This window comes from Leptonychotes weddellii, chromosome 9 (assembly GCF_054177405.1).
Source record: "Leptonychotes weddellii isolate Sample4059 chromosome 9, ASM5417740v2, whole genome shotgun sequence".
In the NCBI taxonomy this organism is placed as follows: Eukaryota; Metazoa; Chordata; class Mammalia; order Carnivora; family Phocidae; genus Leptonychotes; species Leptonychotes weddellii.
Genome location: NC_138377.1, coordinates 118,379,631 through 118,395,238, shown reverse-complemented (window position 1 = coordinate 118,395,238; position 15,608 = coordinate 118,379,631). Strand labels below are relative to the sequence as shown.

Here is a 15,608-nt window from a genome sequence, read left to right as displayed (position 1 = left end):
GTTTCTTTCTGGGGTGATGATAACGTTCTGACATCAGTGGTGACCAGTGCTCTGAAATCTACTGAAAACGACTAAACTGTGCACTTAAATGGGTGGATTTTACGGTGTGTGAATCATAACTCAATAAAGCTGTTAGAAAAAAAAAACTAGTGAACTTTTTTTGTCACTAAAAATGACATGCTGCACATTTTAGACAGCTAGTAGTGAACTCTAAGTTAAAATCTCATTTTTTGCTATCAGTTTCTATATAAAGAAAGAGCAGTCAGGTTTAAGAAGGGTTACTAGATCCCTTTTTGTGGTAACTCTCATTTTGCGACACGTTAAACACGATGACAAACTCAAGTCCAGTGCTCACAGGGCAAATCTTTTTCATTACAATCTCCAAGGGACCCATGCAGAAGGGCCCGTTCCAAAACCATGCTGGGTGGTGCATGCTGTGTATGAAAGCTGAACGCAGCAACACAGCCACATCTACACGTGATGGGACAAGAGAAAAGGGGGGAAATACTACTGTTAAAAAGTTCCCCTAACAAACAAACAAACAAAGGCCACAAATCAGACACAAGAGACCAGGCTAAACACATTTTGTGCTCCTACAGACTTAATGCCACTTACCGCCCGGGTCGCCAGGCCTTGCTTCACGTCAGGTGTGGTGGCTGGGTCTCCCACTCCTATGGCCACCTCTGCAGAAGCCGAGCTCGCCCTGGTATTACTCAGAAAATCCACTTCGTCTGCAGCTTTCAAGTCTGGCATTTCTGAAGAGAACAAGGGGGTTACAAAGTGCGTCTGAAAAATCAGTTCCTGTGTCTTAGCATTTACACAACACATCCAGGCTTCACATGTTTTGTTTGCTTTTGCTTTTGTGTTAAATGGGAAAGTGTTCATTTGGAGCTGGTGTCATTTCGGGCTCCGCGCTGAGCTATTCCTTTATCACAAGGTCCACATGGTTTTCCCCTAGCCTCTGTATGGATTTGTAGCTAAGGAGACATGCACTTCAATGTCTACTGAACTTCCATTTTCACTACTGACTTTTCCTGACAAACCCTTGAGTGTGGTGCTGACTGAATATGGAAAAGTAAATTCACAAGCTTTAAGGAAACAGATTAACAGCTGAAGCTAACTAGTCCATCTTGATCACCATCAAAGAAGCCAGAGATGTTTATATTTGCATAGGACAAAGAGGAAAGATCTGTCGAGAATGAGATAAAACCTTTAAGAAGAGTCTTTCTTTAAAAACATACTGTACACTCTCATCTAACCATCACTGCAACAGACAAGGCTGGAGTATTCTAGTAAATAATATATTTTTTATATTTTAATTTTTATTTCTTCCCCAACCAAAACAATCACAAACAAGGAATTTTTTTTTTTTTTTTAAGATTTTTACTTTTAAGTAATCTCTACACTCAACATGGGGCTCGAACTTACAACCCTGAGATCAAAAGTCATACACCCCACCGAATGAGCTAGCCAGGCACCCCAAGGAACTCCTTTTCTTAAGAAAATGTTTTTATATGTTTTCTTTAGAATTATACTGACTAGACCAAACAGTAGTAGTTTTTGTTACCTGACCACCATATGGTCAAGCAAATACAGGAAGGAAGTGATAACTTGATGTCTGAGGCAAATTTAAGCTTTGACTTTTTTTTTTTTTTTAAAGGGGGCTGATGATTGAATGTTTAAAATTCACCTTGATAATACAAACGAAAATAGAACTATCATCTCAATTTCATGTGGAAACTTTTCCGTGGACGGTTTTAATCTCGTCATACCACTACTCTAGCAGAAAAGGATGTTCCACACACCAAAGGACAGAGCAGTTTCTTTCGCTAAAGAATCGAGTTTATTCTAACAGCACATTGTGACATGCCCAAAGGTCTACATCAGGTTTAGGAAAGTTACATTCCTACGGATGAGCATTCATAAATTCCCTTATTTATAATTATACAATCTTACTAGCAATTTAAAAGTGGGCAAACAAGTTTCCTTGCCCAAAGTACCAAATCTATGTTACATTTCATAAAATGTAAATAAAGTTAAAAAAAAAAATCTAAGCAATCACCTTAGAAGTGCTCACTGATCAAAACATTTCTAAATAAGAGTAATTTTTCTGGGTTTGTTGATGCCTTCTATTTTATTTATTTGGGGATGTGATTTTTGGCACAACCTTATTATCCTATACCCAGCACATGAAAATATGTATCTTGGCAAGCAGCAACCAATCACGACCGTGAACAGTGATTACTGAGCCACGAGGGGCACCAACAACCTCTGCGGGCCTGGCCTGGCTCAGTCATGGACGACTAACTTCCCAAACCACTGTGATGGATGCGCAGGATGAGTGAAGGGCCGCATCCCTTCCTTCTGATTTGTGTTTTCTCATGTTGATTTCTATTTGGCCGCATCTACAAACAGCAGCCAGTGCCATGTGGCTCCTTCCAAGTGAGAGGTTACACCGAAGTCTCTTCACTCGTAAAACAGTATGGTTAAATCCATTAATGGAAGGTAAACTTCCCAGAAATTACCCTTTGGCTGAGATAACACTCAGGTGCTTTTCCTCTAGGGCAATGTGACCTGGGACTTTCCCTGATTCTGCCCTTTTTTTTTTTCCCCCTGAAGAAAGCACCTATTTCTTGGTCACTGGCTACTTCTCTCTGTAACATAAGACCATGAGCACTGAACACACATGACCCTTCTTGGTAGCAGAACAAGTAACTCGCCCACACACGTCAACCAACCCTAAACCCACAGATACGGCTGAAACTTCATACAACTCGTTTTCCTTCCTAAAACCTTAAAATCTTAAAAATCATTTCTTAGCATCTATACCTTATCTACATACTACTAAAAATCAAAGTCTGAAATTCTCCCCGTTTTTCACCTTTTCTCTCTGGGTATCAGAGACCCAAACTTCACATAATTTGCACTTGCTTGGGTTAAATTCGGACTACTGAGCCAGAAAGACAAATAATTCCAGCCCATGTGGCCAGAGACACAGCACCCAAATGAAAAGAACACAGCCAGGCATCAGCTTACAGCCACTCCCATTCTTCTGAAATGTCAACCTGCCAGAGCCCCCAAAATAGACTTGTTGTTGTATCTTATTTTAAAAATTTGAGACCTTTTCATTTAAATCCTGAGATAGCAGCCAACAAACTTCTAGCACTAAACAATCCAAAACACGAATAAAACTAAAAACCTCAAGTCACCAAAAACACTATAGTACCTAAGGCTTCTTAAATGCCTCAACTGGAAAAAAAAATCATACATGGTTAAAAACCCTTTATCGAGGGCTGGGGTGGGGGTAGGACCACTGTGTTTAAGTTGCTCTTTTTCCTAAGCACCTTCTTTTCTGGTTCTATTTGTTCATTTCTCTACATGCCCCACCCCCACACTTTTAACACACACTACACTTGGGGAGATTTTCAAACATTGGAAGAGCAGCAAAAACAAATGACCGATAAGAACAATCAGGCTACTCCTTACCCACACAGCCTGGGGGTGAGCATGGAGACTGGCCCTCTGTCTGCACCTGGTGACAGGTGGTGGCATCAAAGTACGAATCGAACTGACCTGTAACGATTCAGGAGTCAATACCACCTCGGACTCCAGCTTCGGCTTGAGCCTCAACCCCCAGGAGGAAGTTTTATTCACATGGTGTATTTCCCCCGAGCCAGAGCGGTTTCTCTTCTCTCTCTCTGCACATGGTTACCCACAGATGGAACAGGCCGCTATGTGAGCAATCTGCTCCGCGCAGCTGCTTCACGGAGATAAGCAGACACAACGTGTGTCCTGTCACAGCAGCTGAGCAGACCTGGGCGGACACCCTGCATCCCGTCCCCAGCACTGCGCACGGTCCCGAATTCCCAGACTGCTGCCCAAAAGCAACAGGCAATGGAACTGGAAGTCGGCTCCACAGGCAGGAAAAGGAGGGCGTTCTCTCTGCTCCCCTCCCCCGCCCCGTCCCGTCCCAGCCCCCGCCCTCCCCAATGACCTAATACCACCATTTTGGATGTAGGGTCATTCGCATAGAACGACACTTAGAGCTGTTTCATGTAACCACCCTGACTCTAAATTTGCTCAGAATACGGACTAGGATGACAGGGGAAAAAAAGTGTTCCAGGCTTATAAGCAAAACATACTTTTTCAGCACTGCTTTTCACGGTTCTAGAAAAAAGGACCAAGCCATGTGAATAAAAACATCTGCTAAATTCCTTTATCATTGTAGAGCACCTGCGATCAAGACCATTTTCTCGGTTAACAAAATTGCCACTGCTCTGGGGTGGCAGACGGAGCATTTACAGGCTTAATCAATCAAGCCCGGAGTCTACAATACAGGAAGCAAAATCTGTCCAACCCTGAGGGGACGGGCCTCTCCTGATGGGGTGACTATTAACTTGGCAACTTACCCAATGAATGAAAAGACACTTCTAAACCACAAAGATGCCTCCTTTTTATACCAGCATATCTCCGAGGCTCTTAAAGGAGTTTGTCCCTCAAACTGTTACTTCTGTATTCTGCTTTGCTTACCTGTTGCTGGCTCAGATCCTTCAGCGGGCAGAACCATCTTCTCGGGCTCCTCCTTTTCAGCCAAACCCCCTGCAAGGTTGCCAGGGGCTTCTTCAGAGATACTGCCCATGTGTGGGGTTCGCCCAGGCAGAAAAGTGCTCCCTTTCCCTGCAGAAGTGCTCTCTGGCTGCCCAGTCACCGGGCCAGACTCTGAAGGCTTGGACAGTGACGTGTGACCGATCCCCAGACCAGTGATCAGTGCTCCTGAGGACTTGACTTGGTCTAGGACGGCCTCCACTATGCGACTTGCAGCCTCCTCGATGGAGTCTGCTCTCTCGGGCAGAGACACAGCACAAGGTAGAGGGGGAGTGCCCCTTGCCCTGTCTGGGGACTGGTCACCACTGCTTGAGAGTCCGGTCTCGGTGAGGAGCTCTTTGGCAAGAGGCTGCTGTGGGACTCGATGTGCGTCAGCATCCACCTGCTGCTCCCTGGAGTCGGCCACGCCACAGCTGTGGGCTGCTTCCTTCCAACCGAGAGGTACCATCTCTGGAGCTGCAGTGCCCTGTAGGTCAGTCACTCCTTTGTCTGCTAAAGTTCCTGGCAAACCCAGGATCATAATCTTCTCCTGGCTCAAGACTTTGGAAATCGGGAGGTCTTGGGTGTTGTGTGATACAGCCTTTGTTCTGGCCCCAACAGTATCCTGTAAAGCACTAACCACGGCAACATCCAACCCCACACTTCCGCTCACCTCACCAGCAGTGTTTTTACCTTGGGATTCAGGGTTTTGCACTCCAACATCCAGAGCAGAAGATCGACTGCCAGGAAGAGCCTCTGACCCATCTGGTAACAGACCTGGCAACGGAGTTGAGCTGCTCTGCTCTGCACCCAAGGCTTCCTGGCGTGGGCCTGCAGCCAGACTTGCTCCCAGTGGCACCAGGCTCTGTGCAGCCCCACCTTCAGTCAGCAGCGAGACTGGTGGGGCCACTTCCTTGTTAGGCTTAGTTTCTGCGTTCAGACAGGCCGAGGGTGTGCCCGGTGAATTACGGCGCTCAAGTGCTCGGTCCTCAGCACAGGCGGCTAAGCTAGGCTCTCCACAGAATCGCAGTGCCTCCTGCCCAGGAGGTGGTGTTCTCTGCTCTTCCTGTAATGTTCCTGAGGAACGAGTGTCTTCCTTAACAGAGGAACAAGTCACTTCTTTATCCCTGCCATCTTGTCCCTGAGCTTCAGAGCATTCTGGAACCACCCGATTTTTTCCTTGTTCAGTCAGAATGGAATCGGAGGCCACAGTGGCCTTCCCCGCACGCAGCAGAGAAGAGTCAGCGCCCCCCTCGATATCCAGGACTTCAGGGGCTGCTGAGAGGCAGGGACCCCCATGTTCCCCACCAAGTCCCATGGGACTGGTATTCCCCATGCTGGGCTGAAGACGGAGAGCAGCGGAGGGCGCAGATAGGCCCGTGGCACCGTCTTCTAATGGCTGCTTATCAGGATCGCTCGAATCTCTGCCTGGGCCATCTCTACTATCTGCAGCCGTGTGTAGTTCGGGCGTTGCTGTTCCCTTTTCTTTCTGGGAGGGGACAAGAGAAAGTGTGTCATCTGTGGTTACTGATTCACTGCCTGGACTGCTTGCCAGAGAAGTCTCGTCTGATGTCACTGCCTGGTCCGGCACCACTTCTTTCTCGGCTTTGGGGACAGCTGCCTGTGGAGGCACCTCAAGCATATTTGTTAAAGCTGTTCCTAGGTTCAAATCTTTTCCCTGGCCCTTTGTATCCGAAACTTCGAGAAGACAAAATTCCACCTGTTCCTGGGTGTCTAATCTTAGAGGGCCAGGGGTAGCTGTGTGAGCCTGTGGACCTGCACAGCAGAAGGCCAGGGGGGGATGCTGTGTGGGGGGCAGTCCCGGGCCGCTGCTCTCAGGCCGGGTACCTAGGCCATCACAGTGTCCTGCGGCCAGCACGCCACCAGAAGTCCCTGTGCTCTGCCCACAGGCAGGGGTGGCACACACAGTGTCCCCTCCGGCTGTAGAACAGCTCTGAATGGGAGACGAATCAGGTTCTGGTTTCTGGGTTGGCGCATCTTTTCGGGGCCCGGAAGAGGTCAGAGCAGAGGGTGGCACTGCCTCACTTGTATCTGCCCAGGGAGCAGAAGGATCGAGCCCGCCGGAAGCCGTGTCTCCTGCAGCAGCTGGAGCTACCAGGGAGCTCTGATCCACAGGAGCCCCAGCACCCCCTTCACAACTTCCTGAAGCTTCTGTTTCTGCAGTTTTCACAGGGCAGGCTTCTTCCTTGCTAGACGCAAGCAAAGACTCAGCAGGTTTGTTACCATCCAGGGAGCCGGGGGCAGAGACACAGCTTGGAACAGCGGCTTTATCTGCAGGCTGTCTTGTGACTTTTACATCAGAGACTCCAGCTGTGCTGACACTCGAGTTCTCAAACTTTTCCTTTGTATCTTCCCTTACCTCAAGCACGTCCTTCTGGATGGCGGCGTCCGAGCTCAGGAGACCACATTCTGTCTCCCCTGCAGTCACTGGGATGCTGACTGCCAGGTCACCTCCAAAGAAATGCGGAGTGGGAGCGGTGCCCAGCTGCATGCCCACGTCTCCCTGCAGAACACTGTCTCCAGGGCTTGGAGACTCCTGCTCTGGGGCCCATGCAGAAGATTTTGTTCCAGTTTCTCCATTTCTGATTCCACAGGATAGAAAGTCTCCTGTGCCCTCTCCTCCACAAGCAGGCGTGCTCCCCAGGCAGCTGCTGGGATCAGACACCGTTCCACAGTCTGCAGTCAGTGATGGCTCCGCCTCTTCCCCGGCTCTCCCCACACCTTTAGTTCCCTTCTCACAGGAACAGTCTGTATTCTCTTCCTCAGCCACACCTGACAAATTGGAGGAACTTTCCATCCCCCCCACAGTGCTCCCATGGCCGCACGGAGGGTGCTCAGGGTCTCCCGGAAGAGACGAGCGTGGCTGGCCGTCCCCAGGATCCGATGTGCAGCCAAGAAACTGGCCATCTGGGTCTTGGGCACTGGGCAGACTTGAAGGATCCTGTGCTGCCACCATTAAGGGCACAGGATTGTCCATCTGCTTAAGGTTTGTTTTCTAGGAGGAAATGAAAGATAGTTGTAAAAGCTGTCCATGGGAAAAGATGTCACTGACACCCAGAAGCAAAACTCCTGCCGGAGAGAATTTGCTGCCATTCTAAGCCCTCCTAAGATCAGATGAAAAGCTGATCTCAAGAAATATAAATACAGGGGCACCTGAGTGGCTCAGTTGTTAAGCATCTGCCTTCGGCTCAGGTCATGATCCCAGGGTCCAGGGATCAAGCCCTACATCGGGCTCCCTGCTCCGCGGGAAGCCTGCTTCTCCCTCTCCCACTCCCCCTGCTTGTGTTCCCTCGCTCACTGTGTCTCTATCAAATAAATAAAATCTTTAAAAAAAAAAAAAAAGAAATACAAATACATTTTCTCTTGTTCCTGAAAGCACTTTCCTCTCTTGTAGCTACGTATCCACTGGAATGATAAAATGGTCAAGAATATACAACATGGCTGTCTCCTAAATTATGAACTTATTTTAGAAAGGTGACCCTCAAAAACTTTATTTTACAAAAGCACAGTGACTACCTTCAGCTAAGAAAGATATTTTTATAGGGTCTTGAGAGGAGTAGAGGTGCTTCCATTCCACCTCATGTATATGAGTAAAAGAAGTCCTAACCAGTGTGGTCAAGTCTTGTCAATTGCAAGGTGCAGGCCATGTGCCTGCACCTGAAATTCTTATTGAGGAGTTACACAGTGTCCTTTAACACCCCCAGAGAGGCTCCACTCAATCTAGCTTACCGCTTTTCTTGACGGGTTCATAATTTCAAGAACAGTAGCATGGCAGATAGTCTTTTGTTTTGAAAAAAGTGGTTCCTCTGTTGGCTAGTATTGAATATGAAATAAGATCCAATTCCTGATAATTCTTAGATAGCACTGTGGCTTGAGGATACTATAGGTCATGTCAAAACTGCGTTTTGCAACTTTACAGTATTTTAAAAAACAAACAGATATTACCAACTACATGGGAGTGGTTAAAAAAATCATGGCTGGTCAACCTGATGGCAAGGCCATGCTGTTAACTATGAAGACCATGGTAAAGGTTAAAATACAGATTTATGACACAATGCTGAAAAAAATGGATAAAACCTAGGGTTAATCTAAGGTCATAAGTATGCAAAATTTACATGTACATGTAGACAAGGCTTAGGAAAAATGGAAAAGACCAAATACAGCTCATCTTTACGGTGGGTTTGCCTTTCTAACAAGATTTCAGAAATTCTTACAATACTACAATACTACAATTTGCTCAACAAATAAAAATGATTTTTAAAACATGTTTGCTCTTCCCCATTCTCTGACCTACTGCGATAAGCTCGTGCATATCTACTGTGCACTGTCCTCGTTCACTTACTCCCTCAGAATACTTCTAGTTCTCCAACATCAGACTAGTCCTGTCTACCTACCAGGTCTGTTGTAAAAGTTTACATGTACGAGCATACAATGTGTTGTGCTCAACTAAAGTCTTTCTACTAAGAGAGTACAAGAAAAACGGACTTTCACTAAAAGCTTCTGCGCTGTGCTCCGTAGAGTGTTCAAATCTAGCTTGCTCCCGTTCCCGTGAGAGTGCACCGTCTCTTAAAGATCATGAAAGCAGGTCATTCCATTTAATAAAGAACAGAGATTCGGGGAAACAAGTGTTGTTTTAGAAGCTCCTAACACACGCATCCTGTCAGAGTTTTAACTTCTCAGTTTCCTGTCAAATATTCCCATATCGTGCAGTAACTCCAGCACCTGCAAGCTGGTATTTTCAACTGGACTAGTAAGAAGAGCTCCAAGGGAAAAATCGGGCTTCTTGGCAAGCCGTTCAGAGGAAAAGAAAAGGACACCTGTCCTGGCACAAACACGACTGAGAAAGGGAAAGGTGGGCACATCACACACCCCTGCTGTAAAGTGTCTTGGCCTGATGGCCTCCAATATAATGCCTGCTCCCTGCTCGTAACTGGTACTCTTATGACTTTCCTTCTGGTACTGAGCTGACCCTAGATGACCTTAAATGAAATTACTGTCAAGCTTTTTCCAAATCAAATCAGCTCTGAAATAAACTGGGTGGAAAAATTATCTAAACTTAGCCTTTCAGATGTTATGGCCAAGAGACATGTACCCATATGACGTTTATATTCTCCATAATAAATGCTACCAGAGAGTCTGTAATGTTTTTACGTCTGGCAACAACTTTATCTTGAAGGCTTGAGTGGATTATAAAATCTTTATTTTTTTAGTGATCTTTTTACCATACAACTATCAATTTAAATATAGTAACATTATCATCACTCATTGAAATAGTTGTGAAAAGGCTTTATTTTTAAGTAAATGTGGTCCTGGTTCTTTAGCAACAATCTCAGAAACTGTTTTGCTCATTTAGCTTTATAAAGCTAAACTGACAAATTTATAAACAGACGAATTTCCTTTTATGCCAAGAAAATTGAGTTCTAGTCGTTGCATATTTCTGTATCTGCAGTGTGTATGTGTATCTTCCATTATTTCAAAAACTTGGCAAAAAAAAAAAAAAGAAAAGAAAAGAAAAATTCCCAGTCCCTGTTGCTGTTCTGTGTCTATAACATCTAATGCTGCTAAAACTGCTTTAGGTATCACAGTCTTTGAGGAAAGCATTTCTAAGTTCTAATTAGAGGAAGGTGCACTGGGAGAAAGAGCGAGGGCACAAAAGCCTGAAAATGGATTTTCTTCCTTACCATTAGCTGCTGTTGGATGTTCATAAGTTTAAAAATATGTCCAGTGCAACGGTCTCCAGGAAATGGGGCTTCATGATGTGATTCGGACTCAGAGGTTAAAGTATAGACGTCCAACTCTCGATGATGTCGCACAGAACAGTCTCCATACGGGATTTCATAGGATAAACTGCTCCAGGAGTCTGGTTCCCCAGCATTCTCTCTGTAAGCAAGCAGTCTCTGGTTAGTCTACATACGCTCTGCTCCCTCACCCCTGGCAGGGCTCTTCCCTCTCAGTCTTACCCCACTGCTCTGGAGGCTCTGCAGCAGAAATCTGGTTTGTAGAGTTCCCCAGTGACCCAGGCATATAAGTAACTGTTCCATCCACCTCATAAGAGGTCACAAATGGATTAAATGAAAACGGCAGGATTCCTCCCTAAGAATGTTCTCTTGATCAAGATAAAGAGAGGTCTGGGAGCTTAAAATAGTTAGTATTATGCTAACACCCAACTAATGAGGAAATGTAAGGAGGATGGTCTTAGCTTGGTTTTCAACAGAAGCAGGGCTTATATTAAGCACTTCTCTTAAATTGGGTTGTACCATATGCTAACTGCAGTCGATCATATTGGGAAGAAGGAATCACTATAACCCATGCAAGGGCACTCCAACTTTCATTAACAACTCTCAAGGTCAACTATGCAAAGACTACGATCCCATATCATATCACACTCGTCAATACAATTATGAAGAAGCACTTGGTTCTAAGAACTTCAGGTTAACATTTTTTTAATTTAAAAAAATGAATGACCTTGCTCAGCTAATATCATCATAAACATACCTCATCTACAAATAAAACCAACAAAGGCACAGATATGTAAAGAAACATTTCTGGGACAGGCCTCAAAACATGAAATCTCTTTATGAACCAGGAGATTGGTAAAGTATCCCAGAGATTCTGGAAGGAGGAGGAAGGTGATGTTTGAGATCATTATGTTTTAAAATGGAAGTAAAACAGAATCAAGCACGAAGAAATAACAGACATGCTACACACTGACAAAAAGGACAAGGAAACCCTCTGTGCAGTGTTTTATTTACTAAATCATACCTGTCTGTCAGAACAACTCACCACACAGTAACTGGAATTTGAAACTAACTATATGCTGTATTATGAAGCCTAGAACTGAGTAATCGTGTGCTGGCTGAAGGTAATGATGAAGGCTGTTCTGAAAGGAAACTACTGTAATGTCCATTCTCGAGAGTGACACCCCAGCAGCTGCTGAAAATGAACCTAGCATACACTATGCTCAATCTTTTACGTATTTACCAAGCTGCTCTACTGGGAGTAAAGTGACCTCAAGTAGAAAAGTACAGCTGACTCTTGAGCAACACAGGTTTGCACTGCACAGGTCCATTTACACACAGATTTTTTTTTTTTCTGCTCATAAATACAGTAGAGTTCTGTAAACGTATTTTCTCTTATGACTTTAAGATTTATTTATTTGAGAGAGACACAGTGAGAGAGGGAACACAAGCAGGGGGAGTGGCAGAGGGAGAAGCAGGCTCCCCGCGGAGCAGGGAGCCCGACGCGGGGCTCCATCCCAGGACCCTGGCATCATGACCTGAGCCGAAGGCAGCGCTTAATGACTGACCACCCAGGTGCCCCACTTCTTATGACTTTCTTAACATCTTTTCTCTGGCTTACTGGATTGTAAGAATACAGTATATAATACACGTAACACAAAATTCATGTTAATTGGCTGTTTAATGTTACTGGTAAGGCTTTCAATCAACAGTAGGCTATTAAGTTTTTGGGGAGTCAAAAGTTATATTCGGATATTTGCTGGCGCAGGGGGTTGGCACCCCTAACCCTCCCATTGTTCAAGGGCCAATTCTACTTGTAAGATAGTCACTTAAAAGTTCAACTGAATGACTCAACTAAGAAGCCAATCAGCTACACCAAATGAGGGGGGACGCAGCTTCTCTGTAAATTCAGCTTTGAAGCTTGGGTGGACATTGCCACTAACTCTGGGTAATTAACTGTCGGACAGACATAACCAGCATACCTGATTGCTCGGATTACCACATATAGCCATACTCTAATAAAAAAAAAAAAAGGCCTCTGAAAACACAACTTGATTTATATACCACCACGCCACTGTGAACCAAATAAGAGAGGACTATCTGCCAAAGCAGGGGCAATTAAAAAGGGACACAACCCATTCCCAGCAAAATGGAGTTTTCTACCAACCTTGCCATACTACCACTTCTCAAACTTCCCTTTCTACTATCTAAACCTTGAGAAATTCCCGTCTGTAACCACAAACTATTTACCTTCTACAGCTCCCAAGCTCTCCTTCCAGAGGAATGTGCTTCTGTTGCCACAATTACCCCTAAGTGCTAACCCTTCAATCTCCTAATTCCTTGTCCCTGTGAATTTGTGTTGCTTCCTAGTCTGTCTAGATACCAACAACTAGTCAATGCAATTATTCTCTTACTGATTTCATGAATATCTGGGGCAACTGACACTCTTCCAAACCCATTTTGCCTGCAGGTCTGGGTAAACCCCACCATTCAGCAAGTATTTATGGGCCAGGCAGTATTCCAGGTGCTGGTGATACAAACCAAAACTCTCAGCCTGTTGGGAGTTTATATACTTAGCAAGGGAGACAACAGCAGTCAGATTAAATAATACAGCTGCCATTTTTGAAGAGAGCCAAGTGCTACAGAGAAAAATAAAGCAGAGATGAGATGAGGGTTGAGAGCTGAGATTTTATTTTTAATTGAATTTTATTTTATTTAAATTCAATTAATCAACATATAGTGTATTATTAGTTTCCATAGAGTTCAGTGATTCATCAGTTGTATTTAACACCCAGTGCTCATCACATCACCTTACCTCCTTAATGCCCATCACCCAACCCTGTTACCCCATCCCTCCAACCCCCTCCCCCTCCAGCAACCCTCAGTTTGTTTCCTATACTTAAGAGTCTCTTATGGTTTGTCTCCCTCTCTGATTTCATTTTATTTTTCCCTCCCTTCCCCTATGATCCTCTGTTTTCTTAAATTCCACATGAGATCATATAATTGTCTTTCTCTGACTTATTTCACTTAGCATAATACCCTCTAGTTCTATCCACATCGTTGCAAATGATTAAGATTTCATTTTTTTTGATGGCTGAGTAGTATTCCATCGTATATATACACATCTTCTTTATCCATTCATCTGTCGATGGATATACGGGCTCTTTCTATAGTTCAGCTATTGTGGACATTGCTGCTATAAACATCGGGGTGCAGGTGCCCCTTCGGATCACTACGTTTGTATCTTATGGGTAAATATCTAGTAGTGCAATTGCTGGATCATATGGTAGCTTTATTTTCAACTTTTTGAGGAACCTCCATACTGTTTTCCAGAGTGGCTGCACCAGTTTGCATTCCCACCAACAGTGTAGGAGGGGTCCCCTTCTCCGCATCCTCACCAACATGTGTCGTTTCCTGACTTGTTAATTTTACCATCTGACTGGTGTGAGGTGGTATCTCATTGAGGTTTTGATTTGGATTTCCCTGATGCCAAGCGATCTTGAGCATTTTTTCATGGTCTGTTGGCCATTTGTATGCCTTCTTTGGAGAAATGTCTGTTCATGTCTTCTGCTCATTTCCTAAGTGGGTTATTTGTTCTTTGAGTGCTGAGTTTGATAAGTTCTTTATAGATTTTTGGATCCTAGCCCTTTATCCGATAAGACATTTGCAAATATCTCCTCCCATTCTGTCAGTTGTCTTTTTTGTTTTGCCGACTGTTTCCTTTGCTGTGCATAAGCTTTTTATCTTGATGAAGTCCCAATAGTTCATTTTTGCTTTTGTTTCCCTGAGGGTTGCAATTTTAAATGTGGAAGGACTCATGGAGGTAGCTTTTTTGAAGACTGATTGATTGATTGAAGATAGGGAGAAAGAGAGAATGAGTGGGAGGGGCAAAGGGAGATGGAGAGAGAATCCCAAGCAGAGTCCAATATGGGGCTCAACCTCATGATCATGACCTGAGCCAAAATCAAGAGTCGGATGCTTCTGAGCCACCCAGGAGCTCCGAGGTGGCAGTTTAAGCCAGCACGTTTTGTGCTCTGTGTTTAGCACTGTATTAGACTCGTCCTGCATCCACTAACATAATGTGGCAAAGCTCTGGGCATAAGAATGTTTACTGAAACTTTCGGTATAATGGTATTAAAAACTGGATACCACCAGGTCAGTAATTAGAGGGCTGTCTGGTAAACTGAAGAACCGATCTCTGGACTATTACACAGCCATTAAAAATAATGGAAGTAACAGTCCAGTAACGCTGTAATCTACAACGTTCAGGGAAATAAGCAAAATAAAAAGGCTAAAAATTTAGGTAAGTCTAGATGGTAAAATGCACAAGTAAAAATAGCATTACAGTGGTCGGGCTGTAGGTTTTCTTCCCCAAGATTTTAATTAATGTTTTTAACACACTTTTTAGAGTTCCCTATTGAACTAGGACTCACTGCTGCTCCACAAGGCTTTCATCACTCGTGTGTTAGTGAAACTTTAATTTCCTCAAAGGCCCAATCTTAACTCTACTTCATTCTCAGGTGACCTTTTTGCCCTTCTTAGTGAGAAGCTTGCGGCCACCTAGCGTGAGCTAAAACAATCTTCATCCACTAGTAACGGCCTCTGCTCACCCCCTCTAACGTCAAGGGTGCCTCTTCTCCACGGTGGGTTTGCTCTGCTGCCCCTGCCCTCCCAGACTGGGTAATCCTCCCCCGGATGCCTGCAGTTTTCCACACGCTTCTGGGGGAGCTCCGCACCGCCCCCCTGCCCCATGCGGTTAAAACACCAGCCGGAGACGGAGCAGTGGGTGCAGCAGAGGGGATTACTCTGCCCTGGCACCTGGGGGAAGCAATCTGCGCTCACCCTGCAGACCAGGTCTCACCAAGGAATCTGGCCCCCGGGAGGCACGGGACAACATGGAGACATTCTCTGGTGGTCACAACCCGGGCGGGGCGGTTCTCCAAGGCACAGGACAGCTCCCCGCCACCAGGAACGGTCACTAGTGCTGAGGCTGAGAAACCCTGCTGCCAACCCCCTGACCCACCCAGTCTGTCCCCCTCTCCCTTCCGTCTCCTTATGGTCATCCAGAAGCTTCAAGGCTCTACAGTTTGGCTCCTCCTCACTCCACTGCTACTAAAACCTCTTTGTCAAAAATGAACTATTGGGACTTCATCAAGATAAAAAGCTTTTGCAAAGCAAAGGAAACAGTCAACAAAACCAAAAGACAACCGACAGAATGGGAGAAGATATTTGCAAATGACATATCAGATAAAGGGCTAGTATCCA

At 45.1% G+C, this 15,608-nt stretch overlaps 1 protein-coding gene across 16 annotated transcripts in view; it reads right to left on the bottom strand.

Annotated features, from left to right (window-relative positions):
• Positions 1–15,608, bottom strand: part of AKAP13 (A-kinase anchoring protein 13) — a 266,733-nt gene that overhangs the window by 144,878 nt on the left and 106,247 nt on the right. For 13 of the 16 annotated variants that reach the window (XM_081831648.1, XM_081831641.1, XM_081831642.1 and 10 more), the window contains 4 exons: positions 10,287–10,485; positions 4,531–7,600; positions 3,487–3,573; positions 616–755 (listed from right to left, as the gene is read on the bottom strand). In XM_081831648.1, coding sequence (XP_081687774.1) covers positions 616–755; positions 3,487–3,573; positions 4,531–7,600; positions 10,287–10,485 — 3,496 coding nt within the window. The remainder of the gene's footprint in view (positions 1–615; positions 756–3,486; positions 3,574–4,530; positions 7,601–10,286; positions 10,486–15,608) is intronic. The other 3 variants (XM_081831649.1, XM_081831646.1, XM_081831650.1) reach the window with 1 other exon arrangement.